Below are 21,362 nucleotides of genomic sequence, written 5' to 3' on the forward strand. Positions count from 1 at the left end.
GAAAGGGTCTGCTATGTATTTTAAACAATACTATGAAGTATATTATTAAATACATTACAATTTTTAGATTAACCTATTTTAAAATGAAAATAAGTCATCCTACCAAATTATTTCCTAATTTAAATTAAATTAGCAATTACTAAATTAAATCAGAATAATACTCTGGAATCATTAAAAATCATTCCTGTATTTTACTATTATGTTCTAAAATCTAACGTCAATGTGTCATATTTTAAACTGTTGAGTCTTACTAAAAAAAGTAATGATGTAATGTACAATGAAACAAATTATCTTACCTCCTTCTCTTCACCAACTTGGTCCAAACTCTCATGACTTGAAGGATTATATGGAATTACTAAAAACCAAATCCCAAACATGAAAAAAAAAAAGAGGTGGGAGAAGAAAAACATAGCATCTATTAACGAGTTTGACATAAAAATTTTCTCTTGATTTTCTTTTTTCAGTTTTTATTTCTGAATAAGTTTTTATTATTTAAAAGTGAATACCTGTCTTACTAATAACAAATTGTATATACACATAATAGCAAAATCCTAATCCTTAGTGAGGGTAAAGAGAACAATCTGGTAGCCACGTACTACTTTTGACAAATATTTTTGCCATGTTTTAAAACATCTCTCTCCTTTACAAATTAACTAAACACTTCCTTCTATAAGGATGACTCTGTAAACTATATTTAAATCTTTTACTATGACTGAGGCATAGAGATAGAGGATCTGTGGTTTTCACTTCTCACTCCCTTCATAGTCAAAATTTTTCTGACTGCTACATAGGTTAAGTAAAGAACTGACAAGGATGTGACTTCCATTTCTTAAAGCTACTTGGGGGCTGGGGGGTGGAAAGCCTGTATTCCATATAGCCAGCTTCTTCCATGACCAAGAGATTCCATTCTGTCTTTCCAGAAAAACTCCCTTGTCTTCCCTTTCTCGGTTCAGTTCAGAGCAGATCAGGCTGCGCTACTCCTTTCATTGTTCTCCAAATTTTCCCAGCTATGCGTTTAAGATTTTGTACCTATGTAACACTGAACTCACATCACCTTTCTGGAATTTCCTATGCTGCATCTCAATATCTTTTACATAATTTCTACTTCTGATATTAAAGCTTTTAATAAAAACAGGTCACTTGAACACAACATGGCTCACAAAATCAGCTTCATATTTTTTCATTAGGGAAAAAAACTGAGTTTGCTGAATTTAAAGGATCTCAAAGAAATTTATCTGAACTAGAAAAAATAGTCATTTGTTGTAATTACATAGTTGTCTTTTTAAAATGCCAAATGTGTATGTTAAATATTGTGACTGACTTTACTACCACAAAATATGCTTACCTACTTTTATTTGGGAAGAACAAAAATGTTTTTACATTCAGGTAAGAGTCACCTAAAGAAATATTTAAACGCTATTTTGTTAATGAACAATGATTCATGCCAGCGTCATTCTTACCTGTCTGTGCATGGTCTGAATGCATGGACGACTGATCCATGGGCATCATGGGCTCCTACAAACATTTCAGAAGACACAGTAACTTAGTGGATTCTTTTTAAATCCCAATATCTCTGTTAGTCCAGAAACAACATTGTTTCAATGAGACACAGCATACCAATATGTAATTTTGAAAGAATATAACTTAATAAGTGAGAATTATGTTACTAAATTTTACTTTTAATTTTATTTTATGAAACCATACAATATTCCTGTGAATGAAATAATGTTAGCCACATTTTACAGAAAACAGACACAAAACTAATGTCAGACCACTAATTAGAAATCAAATTAAACTTCTATATACTCTGATTTGTTTCTCTTCTACACTACTTATTCCTTCAAGCTCCACTTTAAATCTTTGGCAAGAGGAGTCCAGAATATGAGCTCTTAGCTGGGACATAGACTTCAGGATATCTATAAAACCCTTAAAATTATATGTAAAATTTAGTGAGTTTCCCATTTTTCTGAAGATTCTCAAAGGTGTTAGTGGCCTCCAAAAAGGAAAAGAAATACCTCCTAGAAACTGACTTAACCAACTAACTGCCAATAATCTTAGGAACAATGATAATTCAAACCAAAATTGTTACTAATTCATTAATCTTGGACCCAAGTTTACTGAATACTATTAAATAGCAGGAAAAAGTAAAGTTGGAAAAAATTCATTAATTGTACAGTTACAATGTTAAAACGGTCTTAAAGATAGGCATATAAGTAAGCTTATGAATTTTAAATGTGTTTAACCCTTATCGTAAAACAGCAATATAATCACTACCTCTGTCCCTCTTTCCTTGTACATGTATGAACACAAAAATCATTCCCTCACCTAAGAATACACAAAAATATCAACAGTAAGCTGGATAAATTATAATTTTTAGCCTCCTGTTGAGTTGATAACTGTTCCTTAAGATTGGATTTTCCCCTTAACTACAAACCCATTATATGAACTAGCTAAATAATTCTAATACCCAAGACCCACTAATAACTGACTTTCACTATGTCTGAGGAAGGTCTTACGAATAAACATGGTATAACCATTATAGAGGACAATTTAAAAAGATGCATCCAGATCTTTTTAAAAAAGCATATCTTTTAACCCAGTAATTCTACTTCTGAATCCTTAAGGGAAATAATATATATACCAGGAAGTTCATTATGAATTTCTTCATAGAAAAATTTAGAAAACAACTCAAATGTTCAATCACAGGGAACAGAAATAAATTACAGTATAGACATATAACAAACTATTATGCTAAAAGTGATGAGGATATAGATACAGAAAGATGACCAAAATAAATTGTTCAGTGAGGGGAAAAAAGGGTTAGAAAACAGTATGCATATAATCTCACTTTTGTTAAAAAGTATGTAAAAGAAAGACACATCCAAACATATGTGCCTTCTGGTGGATAAACACTCAACTCTACAAAGTCGTCTCAACAACAACCCACAAACAAACAAAAACAAAACCAGAATCTGGTCTGCTCACTGACTAACAACTGTAATCCTAGCACTCTGGGAGGCTGAGGTAGGAGGATCACTTGAGGTCAAGAGTTCGGGACCAGCCTGAGCAAGTGAGACCTGTCTCTACCAGAAATAGTAAAAATTAGCCAGGCGTGGTGATGCACACCTGTACTTCCAGCTACTCAGGAGGGTGAGGTAGGAAGATCCCTTGAGCCCAGGAGTTTGAGGTTGCAGTGAGCTATGATGACGCCACTGTACTCTAGCCCCGGCGACAGCATGAGACCCTGTCTTAAAAAACAAAACAAAACAAAACAAACCCCCAGAATCCAATCAAACCTCTATATCCAGCTACTATATAATATAAAGGAAACAAAGAAGACAGAGTAACATAACCATGGAGAAGTAATGAGCAAAATTCTGCAACACTGTAAATGACAAATGACTGTTTCTTCTATAACCAAATTTTAAGGAAAAAAAGGAGAGAGACAGAGATGGAGGAGGAACCAGTAAACTAAAAAATATCTAAGAGACAGCCATCAATTGTAGATGCGGACTTCACTTGAATCCTGATTCATAATGGAAACTATAAAAACAAAATTACAACATTTATGGGACAACTGAAATTTTTAACCCCTTGGAGGGGGCACACTGCAGGAGGTGAGCAGTGGCAAGCAAAGCTTCATCTGCATTTACAGCCCCTCTGCCGGAGCTCCCACCCTGGCCATCCACCCTCCAATCCCATCAGAAAAACTGTCTTCCATGAAACCAGTACCTGGTGCCAATAGGCTGGGGGCTGCTGTTTTAGAGGTACATACTGAAGTCTGTGTGAGATTTGTTTCAAAATAATGTAGGGTGAGGGGAGGTTAAGTGGGTGGGAGTATAGATGAAAACAAGATGGGTCCTAAGTTGAAAATTGTTGGAACTGGGTGACTGATACATGGAAGTTCATTATACTGCTTCACCTACTCTTATATGTTGAAATTTTTTCCATACAGAAAAATTTTAAATGTTTATGCATATAAATTTGCATAGAAAAAGTTGCAGAGGGATATACAACAAATGACAATTACCTCTAGATGATAGAATTTATGAGAATTTCCATTTAATTTTTTTCTTTATTGATATGTATTCCCTATTTTTTCTACAATGAATATGTTTAATTATATACTTAAAATAGAAAGTGAAAAATAAAAATTTTAAATGCTTTTCTCTCCAGTAATCTCATACTTTAAATAGCAAACACTTAAATCTTTTTACCTGGTATCTGCTTAGGATAGATGCTAGAATGGGAGCTACAAACTAATAAGTTTAGATTAAATACAGGAAAAAAAAAATCTCTTAAATGATTCTCCCTACATCTTCCTAATTTAGACCAGAAGATTTTATAGCAGGTCAAAGAAGTTAAATATATCCTACAAACAAATATTACCATAGTTATTTCAAAAGTTCCAAAGTTCACAATATGTTAACTGGAATGTAAAGTGTTCCTACCAATACTCTGTAACAACTTTCTTATACTACAATTCCTTCACACCTTCCTATTTAAGCCCTCTGTTCCAGTGATGTTATCAAGCATGCTCTTTTTTTTTTTTTTCCATTTAAGACAAGGTCTCCCAATGTCACCCAAACTACAGTGCAGTGGCGTCACCATAGCTCACTACAACCTCAAACTCCTGGACTCAAGTGAGCCTCCTGCCCCAGCCTCTTGAGTAGCTGGGACCACAGGCACACACCACCACGCCTCGCTAATTTTTCTATTTTTTTGTAGAATGGGGTCTCACTCTTGCTCAGGCTGGTCTTGAATACTGGCCTCAAGCAATCCTCCCTCCCACCTTGGCCTCCCAAAGTGCTAAGATTATAGCTGTGAGGGCCCCCCCAGCCCCACCCCATCTCAAACATGCTCTGTTGAAAAAGAAAATAGACAAATGTGTCTTACCGGTGGCAAAGAATGCCGCCCACATTCAATTGTGACAAGTTTATGGCACTTCTTATGAACCAGGAGCTTGCAATTGATGCACTTATATCCCTGGCGTCCAAGTCCCCATATTCTGTCTGTGCAGATGGCACAGTGAGCACGCTGAAAAGAGTAGTTAAATAATATTTTATTAACAAAAAATGGTCACAATCATTTCCCAACAGTTTGCTTATAAAATAATGAAAATAAGTGGCTTTCTTCAATTCAATTCCCTTTATCATGGTGTCAACTGCCAGCCCATGGCAAACAAAACAAAACTTCCTCATACATAATTTTTCAAAAGCTATGAAGGTCAATGAAAACTAAATAGAAAAGAGAACGTGTTTTAGAGAGACAGTGAAATTTGTGACCATATTGCTCTCTCAGTCCCAAAATTTGCAAACTTCACATAAATAAGTTCAGAATAATGAAAACAGAAAAAGTGAATTAAACTAGAAATACATATGGCAGAAAAAGCCATTTAAAAACTCCAAAGCAAACATAAACCTTCCAGACCTATCAGAAGTCAAAGCAAAGCCCTGCTTTCTTAAAAGCTACGTTTTCATTTCAAAGCCTTCTTTAATTATGAGTGCTACTGAAAATAAGAATTTGGGAATCTCAGGTGGTGGTTTCTATTTACATGAATGAATTTAGGACAATTAATTTTAGAATGGAATTGGCATCCATAAATCTGTAGTTATCAATAGTAGTTAAAAACATGGACTTCTAGATACAGACTGCTTACTTTCAAATCTTGGCTCTGACACTAGCTGTGACATCTTGAGCAAGTTACTCGAGTTTCCTCAACTATAAAATAAAAATATATAGTACTTATTGCACAGGGTTGTTGTAAGGCTTAAATGAGTCCATATAAGTGAAGCATTTGGAAAAGTGCCTGGTACACAATAAAAGCCAGATAAGTGTTTGCTATTATTATTTTCTAAACAGTTAAAATCAAATTACAACATTAAATAAAAACATTAAATAAACAAAATAAACTTTGCTTATTTTCTGGCTGCCTTGAATTATATTTAAAAGTCCAATTTTCTCATAGGTAGGGTATATTAGTTGGATAATTAATCATCCAACCTGGAGCATTTTTTAGGAGTAAAAGGACATGCTATTAAATATTACAGACATTCAGCTTTGTGCTGGGCTGGAGCAAAATTAAAAAATTATAGACAAATTAGGACTGCATAGTCAAGGGGCCTCACAGCCACCACCACAGGCCAGGGGCAGGCCCAGCTATTCCTAGATCCCCGGTGGGACTCCCTCCTTGAAAAATGGAAGCAGAGCCCACTTGACTTAAACTCTGGGGCCCAGGAGGCCACTCACTCAGGTTGTCCTCTTTCCCTGGGTTGTCCTCTTTCCCTGTCCCACCAAAGAAGTAAACACTCTGTGCAGAGGAGGACTGACATGTTTGGAGGGAAATGGGAACACATACAATAATTAAAGAGTAAAATCATATTTAATGAAGACAATGTTAATTCAAGACTTTCCAAGAGAAGCTTCAGTGAAGATGGATTTGAGATGCCACAAAACCCAGTAAAAGATTCAAAAGTAATGTTTCAAACCTAAAAACAGATGTGCCTAAAGAAGAGAAGCAGAAGCCTTCATAGCAGTCCTATAAAGTAATTACAAGACGTGGTTCTATAACTGCCACTGAGAAATTTCTGTCCCTTTCTGTTCAGAATATTTTGCTGGAAATACCCATAATTGCCACAATAAAGATTTGTTGGTCAGTTTGGTTCCCACTTAGGTTACGTATTTCACTGAAATTGCTCAATTAAAATGGCTTGAGAACGTTGTGGGAAAGCACACAGAAGACATAGATGGTATTTGTCAGGAAAACCGTAAGGTATTTGAACTGCTACATGATTGAACCAAGTTTACTATTATTTTAAAAGGAATGCTTATACAGATCTAATTCTGAAATGCTAATTATCCATCCTGAGGGAGGATTGTTCCTCAATTAAGGACTTGTTTATTTAACTGGGACTGTAAATATATTTTTGTTTCTAAGCTATATTTGCAAAATTTATTTTTCAAAAATGCCCACTGTGAATGTGAAAATATATTCTTAAGTATTTTATACCTAATTGTAAACTTTTCTCAGAAGTCCTGTTTTATTCTTGTTAAACTGAACACAATATTTGGAAACTGTGTTGGCGTTATTTTTCATACTTGAAATAAACACTCATTAAAAAAAAATTATAGGCCGGGCGCGGTGGCTCACGCCTGTAATCCTAGCACTCTGGGAGGCCGAGGCGGGTGGATTGCTCAAGGTCAGGAGTTCGAGACCAGCCTGAGCGAGACCCCGTCTCTACTAAAAATAGAAAGACATTATATGGACACCTAAAAAAATCTATATAGAAAAAAATTAGCCGGGCATAGTGGCGCATGCCTGTAGTCCCAGCTACTCGGGAGGCTGAGGCAGTAGGATCGCTTGAGCCCAGGAGTTTGAGGTTGCTGTGAGCTAAGCTGACGCCACGGCACTCACTCTAGCCTGGGCAACAAAGTGAGACTCTGTCTCAACAAAAAAAAAAAAAAAAAAAAAAAAAAAAAAAATTATAGGCATACTGCCCCAGGCAAACTGGGAATAGAAGGTCCCCGTATTTCTTTAAAAGGGAATAACAAGACTTAATTACAAAACTACCTTTCTTTCATAATAGAAAGAAAACAAATAGCTGTCTCAAATTATCAGCATTCAACAAACTGAGTTTACCCTGTTGAAACGCTTGGCTTGAAAAGTGTGGCCATTTGCACAATACAGCTTTCTCCAGCGGCGTGCACCTCGGCGATAGATGGATTCTGAAGAGAAATTAATAGTGGGAAAAAAAGGTAGAAAGAGCAAGTGTGAGTAAAAGTTACTTTATAATTAAGTCTGTAATTTTTTCCATGATAGTCACTGCAAGAAAAAAAAATATTGATAAAAACCTGAATGTGAAAAAGTAAAATAGATTCATCGAGGGACTAGATGAAAGTAAAGACCATGGAGTAGAAATGTTTCAATAACTACTATTGCTTTCCTTTTGAAAAATTTTCCAACTTTTTATTTCGAAAAAATCTTAAGCCCACAGAAAAGATGAAAGAATAAATACCTACATTCTTCACCTAGATTTACCAATTATTACTGTTTTGTCATATCTGCTTTCCCCTCTATAAAAACATTTTTTTTCTGAATTGTTTGGAAGATGCAGACATCATGACACTTAAAAACCCCTAAATACCTAAGTAATCATTGCCTAAGATTAAGGACATTCCTCGTAATTCTAAATAACCACACTACCATTATCATGTCTTAGAAAATTAACATTAATTCAGTATCTCCCAAGATACAGTTCATATGCAAATTTCCCTAATTGCTTCAAAAGTGTCTTTCAAAGTTTCCTTTTTCCATCTAGGATCCAATCAAGACTCAGGCATTAGGCTGGGCGTGGTGGCTCACGCCTGTAATCCTAACACTCTGGGAGGCCGAGGCGGGTGGATTGCTAGAGGTCAGGAGTTCGAGACCAGCCTGAGCAAGAGCGAGACCCCCGTCTCTACTAAAAATAGAAAGAAATGATCTGGACAGCTAAAAATATACAGAAAAAATTAGCCAGGCATGGTGGCACATGCCTGTAGTCCCAGCTACCTGGGAGGCTGAGGCAGGAGGATCACTTGAGCCCAGGAGTTTGAGGTTGCTGTGAGCAAGGCTGACGCCACAGCACTCACTCTACCCAAGGCAACAAAGCGAGACTCTGTCTCAAAAAAAAAAAAAAAAAAAAGACTCAGGCATTGCATTTAGTTATTTTGCATTTTTTGTCTCTTTAAGATATTCTAAAACATTCACTCTGCCTCATTTGTTGTTTGTTTTTCATGATTTTTTTTTTTTTAAGAGTCTAGGCAGTTCTCTGATGTTATGTCCCACATTCTGGATTTGTTTGTTTCCTATGATTAGAGTATTAAATACTTTTGGCAAAAATAATACATAGGTGATGTTGTGTATTTATTATTGCATTACATCACAAGGTACACAAATGTTAGAATATTGACTCCTACTACTGATGTTAAATCACTTATTAATAAAAGGTAGTGATTACTAGATCTCTTCATTGTAAAAGTACCTTTTACATTTTATAAGTAATCTGTAAGTGATATTTTGTACCACAAGACCATCTTGTCCCCCAATAACCTTTCATCTAATGGTCTTTATACTAATACTTTTCTTAAGCATTTTTAGAGAAAGAAGTTCCAAATGCTCAAATCCAGTCAACGGTCAAAATTTTGGTAAAGTCCATCATTATTATATATTAAAAAAATATTGTGTATTAGTAATAACTATATCCCATAGTAATAGTTGATACCATGGAAAAATTACATTAGATTTCTGAACTCATACATTAAAGCAAACGTAGCACTGGATTTACTATTTAAAGTTGTGATAGAAAAGACCAGTTGCAATGCTCTGAATTACAAATTTTGAGATAGCATAAGACAAACCCTTAAATACAGATGTTTTTACTTTTCTTTTTTTCTTTGAAATTGAGAGACAGGGTCTCGCTATGTTGCCTAGGCTGGATTCTAACTCCTGGGTTCAAGCGATCCTCCTCCCTCAGCCTCCTGAGTAGCTGGGACTACAGGCATGCACGACCACACCCAGCTATGTGCATTTACTTTTACTTATATATTGTTAGCAGTAGCCAAAGCAGAAAGTTTCTGTTACCAGCATTTTAACCTAAAAGAACATTCTATTTCAGAAACTTTCATGAACTAGAACTTGACTTACCTTAAATTTAAACATTTTAATGTTGCCTAGGAATTAAAAGGGCCAAGAGAGCACATTAGTGGTTATCAATTTTCCTGCATGTCCTAGTTTAGTAATATATATTTTACTGAGGGAAAGGTGGTAACAAAATATCCACCAGTAAAGTTCAAAGGGAGAAAATGAGCATGAAGCATAGTGAAAAGTTAGAAAACTATATTTTATTTGGGAAGAATGCTATAGATCTATAATATATTTGGAGATGGGACTCTGGAACCAAGAACCTCTGCTACAATGGCAAGCCTTTCAAAATTCTGGCTCTGAACAAAGAGAAGATACCTGCTTGAACAGGTCTGTGAAGGCTGCCTACCTGGCTTCAATTCATTGCCACCAGAACCCCAGAGAAATTTTTGTAGCTAAATCCAAACTTGTGTTTTTCACTATTGCTTTAGGGTTCTGCCTATTCCTTGTATTTCCCCATCTTCCTATGTAGCACATGGCTACCATTATATACAAATACCCACAGTTCTTCAATTTTTCCTTTTCATTAAGGAAGATGAAGAGTCACACAATTAAAAGTTTAGAACAATTTCACTTAATTCAAAGCAAAACACCACTATTCCTTCTAAATTCATGGCTATGTGCAGAAACCATAAATAAAAATGAGTTGCCTAATATCCACAATTAATAAATTATACCATATATGAAAAGCAATAACTTTATAAATATAAGTTTGCATATTACATCAGAACAAATACTTTGACTCTTTCAGTTCATCTCATTAATAATAACCACTGGCTTAGGCATTCAAAAGCAACCCCTTAACAATTCCTAAGGGCATATGCTGAAGTATTCAGAGGTGAAGTGTCATGTCAGTTACTCTCAAATGGCACAATAAAAAAATAATAAGTACATTTGTTATGTGTATATGTGCGTGTATACATGTATGCACAGATGAAGAGATAAAGCAAACAGGGAAAATGTTAACAATTGGTAAATCTGGACAAAGGATATATGGGTATCCTTGTTTTCAATGTTATTTCAACTTCTTCATAGGTTTGAAAATTTCCAAAATTAACAACCAGGAAGACTTAAAATTAACTTAATTTTCCTTTTGTATATGCAACAGATAATACCTAACTTGTAACTAAGAACTATCTGAATTTGATCTGGCAAAAGTGGACTTTAGGTAGTTGCTAATATATTCCAAATTAAATTGAAAAATGGAAAAGAAATCAAATGAATTGTAAGTTCTATTTCTGATTTCTTTTCACTTGTGCTGCTGCATAACTCTTAAAAGGTATGAAGTATATAAACACTCACTATCTTCTCCTGGACAGGGCATTCCAGGACGTTCTGGCACACAAGGGAACACTGAAAGAAAATAAAATAAAATTAGTTAACAGCATATTTAAAACACACTACTTACACAGAAATTCAAAATTACATTTAAAATTCAAATATAAAAAAATTGGCCCAGATTTCAACCTGACCCTCTCTTTACTTGAGACAAGATATGGTCAATATTATTTGTTGAAGGAATCCATTTTACCAAGGCCATATAGAAGGTTTTCTGAAAACAAACATATCTATAAACAATGCATTAGAAACTCAAATTACTAATTCTAGTCCCTGTTACATCATTAATTTTTTTGGTCCTTAAAGAAAGCATTAACTATTATTTCCTTAAATCCTTGTTATAGTAGGACAAGTTTGCTACAATGAAGAATTAAAATTAAAATTATAAAAATGTATATAAACATGGAAACATAAAACATTAGAGTTTTAAAAAGATGTATACTGAACTTAGGAATAAATTAATACCAGAAACAGTACCAAAAATCTAAAAATATAAGTTTAAATTAGGAATTATAACTTGATAAACATACTAATTAAAATCATTTTTATATTGAGGTAAGATATAAAGCAACAGTGTATTTATGAACATCTAGTTAGCTATTTGTAATCTACGATGTACTAAAGGACACAGTTTAGCCAGGCACAGTGGCCATGTCTGTAGTCCTGGGAGGACTGCTTGAACCCAGCAGTTCAAGACCAGCCTGGGCAACACAGTGAGACTTCATCTCTACAAAAAAATAAAATAAAATACACAGTTTAATAAAGAGCACAGAAGACAGAAAGCTCAGTTCCTAACATGTATTTTTAAAAGCTGAAATATAAGCTAACTTCTGAAAACAGATCTGTGATATAGTATAAAAAGCTATAAAATGGGGGTGGGGAGTTAAAAACCTAACCGATCTATACAATGAACACTTTTCAGGTAATAGGCACAGTAAGGTATCCATGTAAGAAAAACATTTGTATCCCCTTAATATTCTGAATTTTTTTAAAAGAGCAATAAAACTTAAAACTGACTGTTAAATGTCATTGATCAATCATTTCATTAAACATTCACTGTAATTTTATTCTAGAAAGAGATGACAAAAAAATAGATTACTAGGATCTCAACTCCACTAAGATCTCTACTGTGATCTCAACAAACTGGATTATGGATCCCTTGGGAGTCACTATGTCAAATTCTAAAGGTAGAAAAAAAATCAAGAAACAACTGTTTTTTTTTGTTGTTTTTTTTTTTTTTTTTTTTTTTTAAATACACTGTAAAGAAAAGTACAAAGGAATGACAAGGTATTGAAATAATTCATTATACTTGAGGAAAGAATTATATTTGTTTTGTGTTTTAAAGAATTTCCTAAGTCTGGTCTCCCATAGCTCCCAAAAATGTTACATGAAATATTGCCACTATATTAAATTAAATGTAGCATATTAAGGGGGTTCTGTATGACATAGAAAAAAAATTGAGAGGTACCACAGTAGAATGAAAAGAACACAAATTTGGAATCAGAATTCCTAAGATTCACAATCCAGGTCTACAATGTACCAGTTATACAATCACTGAGTTTATGTTTTTACTTCTATACCAGTACCCACATCTCAAAGGTTATCTCAAAGGTGTTTGTAAAGCACAATGTAAATAGTTTCATTATTAACCCTTAAACAAAAGAAAGGATATTTAAGATCCCTTACCTTTGGAGATCATTATTTGCATACATTACAAAATTGTAAGGAGATAACTTAGGTTCATTAGGCTCTCAATTCTTAAATTTTGTCCTAAACTTGCTGTGAAACACTGAGAGATCACATTTTAACACCTAAGAAGGCATACAGAGATAACAAATTTCCCTAGAATATAAGAAGCAGATTGATTTTACCTTCTCTAACATCTGAGAAACTATGAAAAAGAACAATTACGTAGGGATGAGGCGTAGAGATTAAAAAAAAAAACCATCAGAATTATGTTTTAAAATGGTCAAGAATAAAGAGTTATTTCAAAAAAAATTATAGCTCTAGAAGCTATAATTATATAATAATGACTACTCCCTTACCATGAATCAAGAGTTCAGAATCCTTGTTTAGCTCATAAAGCCTAAAGGCTTCTTCTAACTCCAACTGAGATGATACCGTACATGGGTCCCCTAAAAAATACAAAAAGTAAAGCTCACTTTTTAAAATCTCTAAATGTGACAATTACTATTATATTCCAGAATATAATATCTCGATGAAAACCAATTACATATATAAACAGAGAAATATTTGACAAGGACAAATCTTTAGTTATTTAGATAATTCTATTCTCTGAAGTAGGTGGTATGATTTTCTTTCTTTCTTTTTTTTTTCTTCTTCAAAGACAGGCTCTCATAATGTTGCCCAGGCTAGAGTGCAATGGCACAATCATAGCTAACGGCCGCCTCAAACTTCCAGGCTAAAGTGATCTTGCTGCCTCAGCCTCCAGAGTAGCTAGGACTATAGGCGTGCACCACCATGTCTGATTAACTTTTAAATTTTTTTGTAGAGAAAGGGTCTCCCTATGTCGCCCTGGCTGGTTTGGCACTCCTGCCCTCAAGCGATCCTCCTGCTGTGACCTCCTAAAATACTGAGCCAGAGTACGGAGCCACCACACCCGACCCCCATTTTTATTTGTACAGGTAAAATAAGTATATCCTAAAGCTATCTCCTTACATATTTTAAGTTCTGCCTGTAGGTTTCTCCCTACATAGTAAACTGTAACCTACTCTTATAACAAGTAGTCAAGTCTCAGATAATCACAACAGCCATACTTCAACCACTCACAGGCAGGCAACTTTTCAAATAGTGCTCAAATAAGGCAAATGCCAAACTGTAACCAATCCAGCTGTTTCTGTACCTCACTTGCATTTTCTCTCCATAATTCCTTTCTGACCACGCTGTAGCTGCAGCTCAAGGGTCGCTATGAACCTATCCTGGTTGGGGGATAGGACAGCTGCTTGATTTGCTAATCATTCTTTGCTCAATTAAACTGTTAAATTTGTCTAAAGTTTTTTTTTGAACAGTACAAAATATTACATGAGGTCAACAGACACCAAATTAAAAAAAATATATATATATATATATACATATATATATATAACCATTTTGTTCTCAACATTGTATATATTCAAAATCTAGCAAACAGAATCTATCATGACCACATTTGAAACTGTCACTGCTACATAACTAATGGGTATAGTTAGGAGCAAGCTTTCTGTTACCTGTTTCTTTAAAAGAGGAAGTAAAAGTATTAACAGTTCCATTGCCACAACATGGTTGGTTAGAGGTCTCCATGTAATCGTTTTGTCAATTTTTCTTTTTCTTCACATGAGAGAGCCTGAACAAAGGAGTCACAGAAAGTAAAAGCTACCAAAGTACACAGGACTGAAGAACAGTCCCACGTGAGTTGCTTTTAAATATAAATGCATAGTTTTACTGAAGGTACGCAGAGAGGGGAAGGAAGAAACACCTTCCTTGTCCAGCTAGCCAAAGAGCTGAGTCATCCTTGGCAATTAATAAGGTGGCACATCCTGGACAATGGCATTCCTCAATGAAGAAACCATTTCGAGCACAGCTGGGGCCTGAGCTGGGTCCTTCATGCTGCCATTCTTTTCCTCATTCCTGTGGTTACTACACAGTGGATGCCACCACCCTTATCCAAACCTCAGTCATCAGCAGAGAACTCAGGCTGCTACTTGAGAGTGAAAAAGGAAGTCATTTTTCCTGTTGACTAGAAGAAAAAAGTGCCTCTATTCTTTTCTCCAACTTGACCACTGAAACCTTATTTCCTTTTATTTTCTCTGGGCTCCTCAGTTCCATTTCCATTTTTTCTTTCCTTCCATTATCTCTTCTCAGGCAAAGGCATGTATGAGCCTCCCTCTCAAAGATCTCTCTCACTCTCAATTTGCCAGTCTATTCATTCAGCAGCCATACTTGGAGTAAACAAACTATAGAATGAAACTGGAGGGGATGGGTGAGAGGAAGGGGAAGGAAAAGGAGCAGGGTCCTTGGTTTTTCATTTTATACTTTTCTTTAGTATTTTTTAATCATAAGTTTATAATCTTTTATAATGAAACAACTTCACTAAACATTAAGAGTGATTACATCCTGCTTTCTCCATGCTCTTATCTTTCATGCATTTTTCAAAATTCTGCTAGCAGGTTTTAATCCAAACATTCCAGTAAAACTGCTGTAGCAGAAGTCATGAAAATAGCATCTTTACAGTCTTTGTTCTAGTTAAACTCTCTACAGCACCTGACAAAATAGCCCTCTCACTATTCATAGAAACTCTGTGTCTAGGTTTCTAAAAATACCATTTTCCAGGTTTACCAACTCTAACTTTTAATTCTGGAAATATTCAAACATATTACAAAATCCTGTTTCCCCTGTATACCCACCCACTTACTCTTTACCACTGTAGCCCTTTGAGCAAATCCTGGTTACTCTAAAAATTTCTTAATATAATCAAAATACCATTATCTATTAAAACTACATGTTATTCTGTAATTCTGTAAAATATCCAGACATATCCATATGTAAAAAATGAAGTCGGACCTTTATCTTACACCATAAATGAAAATTAACTCAAAATGGATCAAAGATCTAGATGTAAGAACTAATACTACTACACTCTTAGAAGAAAACATAGGGGAAATGCTTCGTGACATTGGATTTGGCAATGGCTTTTTGGATATGCATAGTAAAAGCATAGCAAAAAAAAAAAATAGATATATTGGACTACATCAAATAGATTAAACTACTATCAACAGTTAGAAGACAACGTGCAGAATGTCAGGAAATATTTGCAAAATATATCTGATAAAGGAGTAATGCTCAGAACATGTAAAAAAGAAAAAACTCTTATAACTCAATGACCAAAAAATAAATAAATAAATAAAACCCTAATTTTTAGAATGGGTAAAGGACATTTCCCTAAAGAAGATGTATAATAGGCCGATAAGCACAAGGCTCAACATCATTAATCATTAGGAAAAAGCAAATCAGAACCACAAGATACCACTTCACATCTATTAGGATGGCTATTATTGGAAAAAAACAGAAAATAACAAGTGTTGATGGGCCTGGCTCATGCCTGTAATCCTAACACTCCGGGAGGCCGAGGTGGGAGGACCACTCGAGGTCAGGAGTTCGAGACCAGCCTGAGCAAGAGCGAGACCCTGTCTCTACTAAAAAAAATACAAAGAAATTAGCTGGACAACTAAAAATATATATAGAAAAAATTAGCCAGGCATGGTGGCACATGTCTGTAGTCCCAGTTACTTGGGAGGCTGAGGCAGAAGGATTGAGCCTGGGAGTTTGAGGTTGCTGTGAGCTAGGCTGACGCCGTGGCGCTCTAGCCCGGGCAACAGAGCAAGACTCTGTTTCAAAAAAACAAAACAAAACAAAACAAAAAACAAGTGTTGATGAAACACTGAAACCCGTGTACACTGATAGAGGCAATATAAAATGGTACAGCCACTGTAGAAAAAGATATGGCAGTTCCTCAAAAAAATCAAACAGAATTACCATATGATCCAGTGATTCTATCTCTAGGTATATATCTAAAGAACTGAAGCAGGGATTGGAACAGGTATTTGCACACTCTTGGTCATAGCAGCTTTATTCACAGCAGTCAAAATTCAAGTGTTTATTGACAAATGAATAAACAAAATAGTGGTATATACATACAAAGCAATATTATTCAGTCTTAAAAAGGAAGGAAATTCTGACACATGCTACAGTATGAATGAACCTGGAGGACATTATGCTAAGTGAAATATACCAGTCACAAAAGGACAAATACTGAGTAGTCAGATTCATAGAGACAAAAAGTAGAATGGTAGTTGCCAGGGGCCAGGGAAGAGGGGTGGAAAGTCACTGTTTAACAGGTACAGAGCTTCAGTTTGAGAAGATGAAAATGCTGTGGAGATGGACGGTGGTGTGGCTGCACAATAATGTGGGCATATTTAATGCCACTGAATTGTACACTTACCAATGGTTAAAATGGAACATATATATTCACAATTTGAAAAATAAAAATAAGTTTTAAAAATGCATTACCTTTTGAGCCAGCAATTTTACTTTACAAGTATTTACTTACCCTCAGATATACTTGCATATGTCGACAATGACTCTTGTATAAGGAAATCCATGATAGCACTATTTATAATTGTAAAAGGTTGTAAATAAACTAAATGTCTATTAATAGTTTATGCAGGATTTATTTTTTATTTTATTTTTCTTATTATTTTTGTGAGACAGGGTCTCACTCTGTCACCTGGCCTGAAGTACAGTGGCAGGATCATAGCTCACTGTAACTTTGAACTCCTGGGCTCAAGTGATACTCCCGCCTCAGCCTCCAGAGTAGCTGGTACTACAGGCACACATCACCACACCTGCCTAATTCGTTTATTCAGGCTTTAAAGAACATTGCAGTTCTATATGTATTCATATGAAATACCTTCAAGTTATACTGCTCAGTTAAAAAAAATCAAAGTACAGAACAGCATTTATGGTCTACTGTCTAGAGGGGAAACAAAATATACATGGCACAGTGCTTATATATGCACAGAATGTATCTGGAATATTACAAAGTAAATTGATAAGAATGGCTGCCTTTGAGACAAGGAAGAAAGGGAGGAAGATTTAGACTTTTCACTACCCTCTTTTGTAATATCTTAATTTTATTTTATACATATAACATATTCAAAATTAAACATTTTTTTTAAATGGCAACAGTTTACTTTCCGGGCATTTTTCCAAGTACCCACAAAAGTTACTGTACACTTTGACCACATTGAATTTCTCAGCCATAATCTAAACTTTTGTGCTTCCCTAACTTTGTTCATGGTATCTTCCCAGAAAGCTTTTCTGTGGTGGATTAAAAATTGCCACAGGCTGGGCACGGTGGCTCACACCTGTAATCCCAGCACTCTGAGAGGCCGAGGCAGGAGGATCACTTGAGCTCAGGAGTTCGAGACCAGCATGAGCAAGAGCAAGACCCCATCTCTACTAAAAATAGAAAAAATTAGCCAGGTGTTCTGACAAGAACCTGTAGTTCCAGCTACTTGGGAGGCTGAGGCAAGAGGATTGCTTGAGCCCAGGAGTTTGCGGTTGCTGTGAGCGAGGCTGACACCATGGCATTCTAGCCCGGGCAACAGAGTGAGACCCTATCCCCCAAAATAAATACATAATAAATAGAATAAAGTGAAACAAACAGAAAAAGAACTAAAACATCACATTTGTTTTTAAAAAAAGTCTCATTTGTCATTCCCTACTCTCTCACTACATAAGAGTATATGGGAAGGGGGAGGGGACATAATGGTTACAAAACTACTATTCATTCTAAAATGTTTAGTTAGATTAAGTAAACCAGTTTTTCCACATCAAAGCAAATCAGTAAGACTGGTTCTGAGCATAAGGAAAAAGGGCAGTTGTCTTAAGTCTGTTTAAAGAGAAATAAGCTTATGATCTTTATTTGCTTGAGCATAAAATCCCACAATTAAATGTCTGTTTTCTAGAACAGCGTTTCTCATATGCCAAGGAAATCAAATTATAGTCCTGTCTTTGATCCTAGAGAAATTTTTTTTCTCCAGATTAGCATACCCCAATGCCTACATGACTGAAAACAAAGATGACAAAGTTACAACTGAAAAATAATTGAAAGTAACTTAAAAATAATCACTATTGCCTCCATGTAACTAAAATTAAGAAAAGACTGGTATCAGAATTAAGCAAGGTAAGAAGGATCACATGGGAATCAACAGACCTTAATGAAAAATTTAACATTTTACTTGAACGAGGCAAAGGCTACAGTTTTATAGTTTTTCCCAGAAAATTAGAACACTTAATACCTATTTAGGGAGAAAGAACTATGAATTGCACTGTAGGAGGATAAAACTATTTCATCAAAAATTAGTTTACTACATGAATCTATTAATTAAAATATGCTATTACTTTAAGGAAAAAAAACCAGACAACAGCAACTCCCAGTGCTAAAATCTCCAATAACTGAAGTAAAACTAAACCATGGAAAGGTTTGGTACTAGCCTTTTGTACAATTCACAAATATTTTTGAACATATTATTATTAAGCACTGCTCTAGGCACTTGAGCTCCAACGTCAACGAAACAGACAAAATCTCTGCTCTCACGGAGCATACATTCTACCACACAACAAAAAAAAAAATCACCACCAGAAAACAAGACAAAAAATAAGGTAAGAAGTTACAAAGTAAATGGGGGTAAGAAGGCTCCTTGGAGGATATGACATTGAGTTAAGAGTTGAATGACAGGAGATGGTTATCTGACAATCTGGGAACAAAACTTTCCAGGCAAAGACAATACAAAGTACAAAGGTACTATAAAATTTTTAATGGATTATCTCTAAACCAAGTTCTTTTAATAAAAAGCATTATCCAATGATTCCTATGTGTGCTATAGTTTGAAAGTTTTTGACTGAAAAAAAGTATAAATGGCAAATAAATGGTATGAAATGATCAGGACAGGATTAAAATGGGAATAACACTGGGTTATAAGAAGTATTTTACTGCATGCTAAGCATATGCTATACACTGTACTACATTATATGGTCTCATTTTCAGGCTGAAGACATAGTGTGAGCTATCCATGACATTTATAATTAACCATATTTAAAATAACCTTGTGATCCAGTAGGTCAAAAGTGGTTGAATAGATGAAGATACTCAATCTTCCTCCTATATGATGCAAAATTTAAAATACCAAACTAGTGTTCATTTATTAGATTTGCAAAAATGTTAATGACTCATAATATCTGAGATTGGTGAGGGCAAGAGTGAAAGGATCTTCTCATTCAATGCAGTTGTGCGATAAACTGGGTTTTTTTTTAATTATTATTACTTTTTCCAAGAGACAGGTTTTGCTCTGTCACCCAGGATGGAGTGCAGTGGCCCAATAATAGCTCACTATGACCTTGAACTCTTAGGCTCAAGTGATCCTTCCACCTCGGCCTCCTAAGTAGCTGGGACTCCAGGTGCATGTCACCACACCTGGCTAGTTTTTTAATTTTTTTGTAGAGATGGGGACTCACTATGCTGCTCAGGCTGGTCATGAATTTCTGCCCTCAAGCAAACCTCCTGCCTTGGCCTCCCAAAGTGCTAGGATTACAGGCATGAGCCACTGTGCCCACCCTAAATAATTTTTTTTTTTTTTTTTTTGGAGACAGAGTCTTGCTCTGTTGCCCGGGCTAGAGTGCCATAGCGTCAGCCTAGCTCACAGCAACCTCAAACTCCTGGGCTCAAGCGATCCTCCTGCCTCAGCCTCCCGAGTAGCTGGGACTACAGGCATGCACCACCATGCCCGGCTAATTTTTTGTATATATTTTTAGTTGTCCAGCTAATTTCTTTCTATTTTTTAGTAGAGAGGGGGTCTTGCTCTTGCTCAGGCTGGTCTCAAACTCCTGACCTCGAGCGATCCTCCTGCCTTGGCCTCCCAGAGTGCTAGGATTACAGGCATGAGCCACCCGGCTTCAATTATTTTTTTAATTGACCAATAAAAATTGTATATATTTATGGTATACAACATGATGTTTTGATATATACATACATTATGGAACAGCTAAGTCAAGCTAATTAACATATGCATTACCTCACATACTTACCATTTGGTTTAACTTTTTAAATTTTATTTTTTATTTTTTTAGCAACAGGGTTTCACTCTGTCACCCAGGCTGGGCATGCAGTGACACGATCATAGCTCACTGCAGCATCCAACTACTGGGCTCAAGCGATCCTCCTGCCTCAGCCTCCTGTGCTGGGATTATAATATGTAGGACTATAGTAGCTAGGACTACAGCTAGGACCACCACCCCTGGTTAATTTTTTTTGTGGGGGTAGAGACAGGATCTCACTATGTTGCCCAGGCTGGTCTGGAACTCCTGGCCTCAAGTGATCCTCCCACCTCGACCTCCCAATATGCTGGGATTACAAGTGTGAGCCACTTGCCCAGCCTTGGTTTAACTTTTTTGATGACCAACTCTCACAAGGTACATGTTCTGCAGATGTGCTACACAGAGAGTCCTGTACCACTACCCAAAATTACCCTCAGAAATGTTCATTATAGAGGTTGGGCGACGTGGCTCACATCTGTAATCCTACACTCTGGGAGGCTGAGGCGGGAGGATGGCTTGAGCTCAGGAGTTCAAGACCAGCCTGAGCAAGAGCGAGACCCCATCTCTACAAAAAAAATAGAAAAAATTAGCCAGGCATGGTGACGTGCACCTATAGTCCCAGCTACTCGGGAGGCTGAGGCAGGAAGATCGCTTGAACCTAGAAGTTTGATTTTGCAATGAGCTATTATTC

The 21,362-nt window shown here is 35.7% G+C and overlaps 1 protein-coding gene across 1 annotated transcript in view; it reads right to left on the reverse strand.

The window, feature by feature from the left end:
* The window catches only part of PRKCI (protein kinase C iota), a 61,545-nt gene that overhangs the window by 24,977 nt on the left and 15,206 nt on the right, over window positions 1–21,362 (reverse strand). The window contains exons 3-8 of the mRNA XM_069472938.1: window positions 13,063–13,152; window positions 10,982–11,032; window positions 7,640–7,725; window positions 4,897–5,037; window positions 1,461–1,515; window positions 297–355 (exon numbers count right to left, since the gene is read on the reverse strand). Coding sequence (XP_069329039.1) covers window positions 297–355; window positions 1,461–1,515; window positions 4,897–5,037; window positions 7,640–7,725; window positions 10,982–11,032; window positions 13,063–13,152 — 482 coding nt within the window. The remainder of the gene's footprint in view (window positions 1–296; window positions 356–1,460; window positions 1,516–4,896; window positions 5,038–7,639; window positions 7,726–10,981; window positions 11,033–13,062; window positions 13,153–21,362) is intronic.

This window comes from Eulemur rufifrons, chromosome 7, assembly GCF_041146395.1.
Source record: "Eulemur rufifrons isolate Redbay chromosome 7, OSU_ERuf_1, whole genome shotgun sequence".
Taxonomy (NCBI): domain Eukaryota; kingdom Metazoa; phylum Chordata; class Mammalia; order Primates; family Lemuridae; genus Eulemur; species Eulemur rufifrons.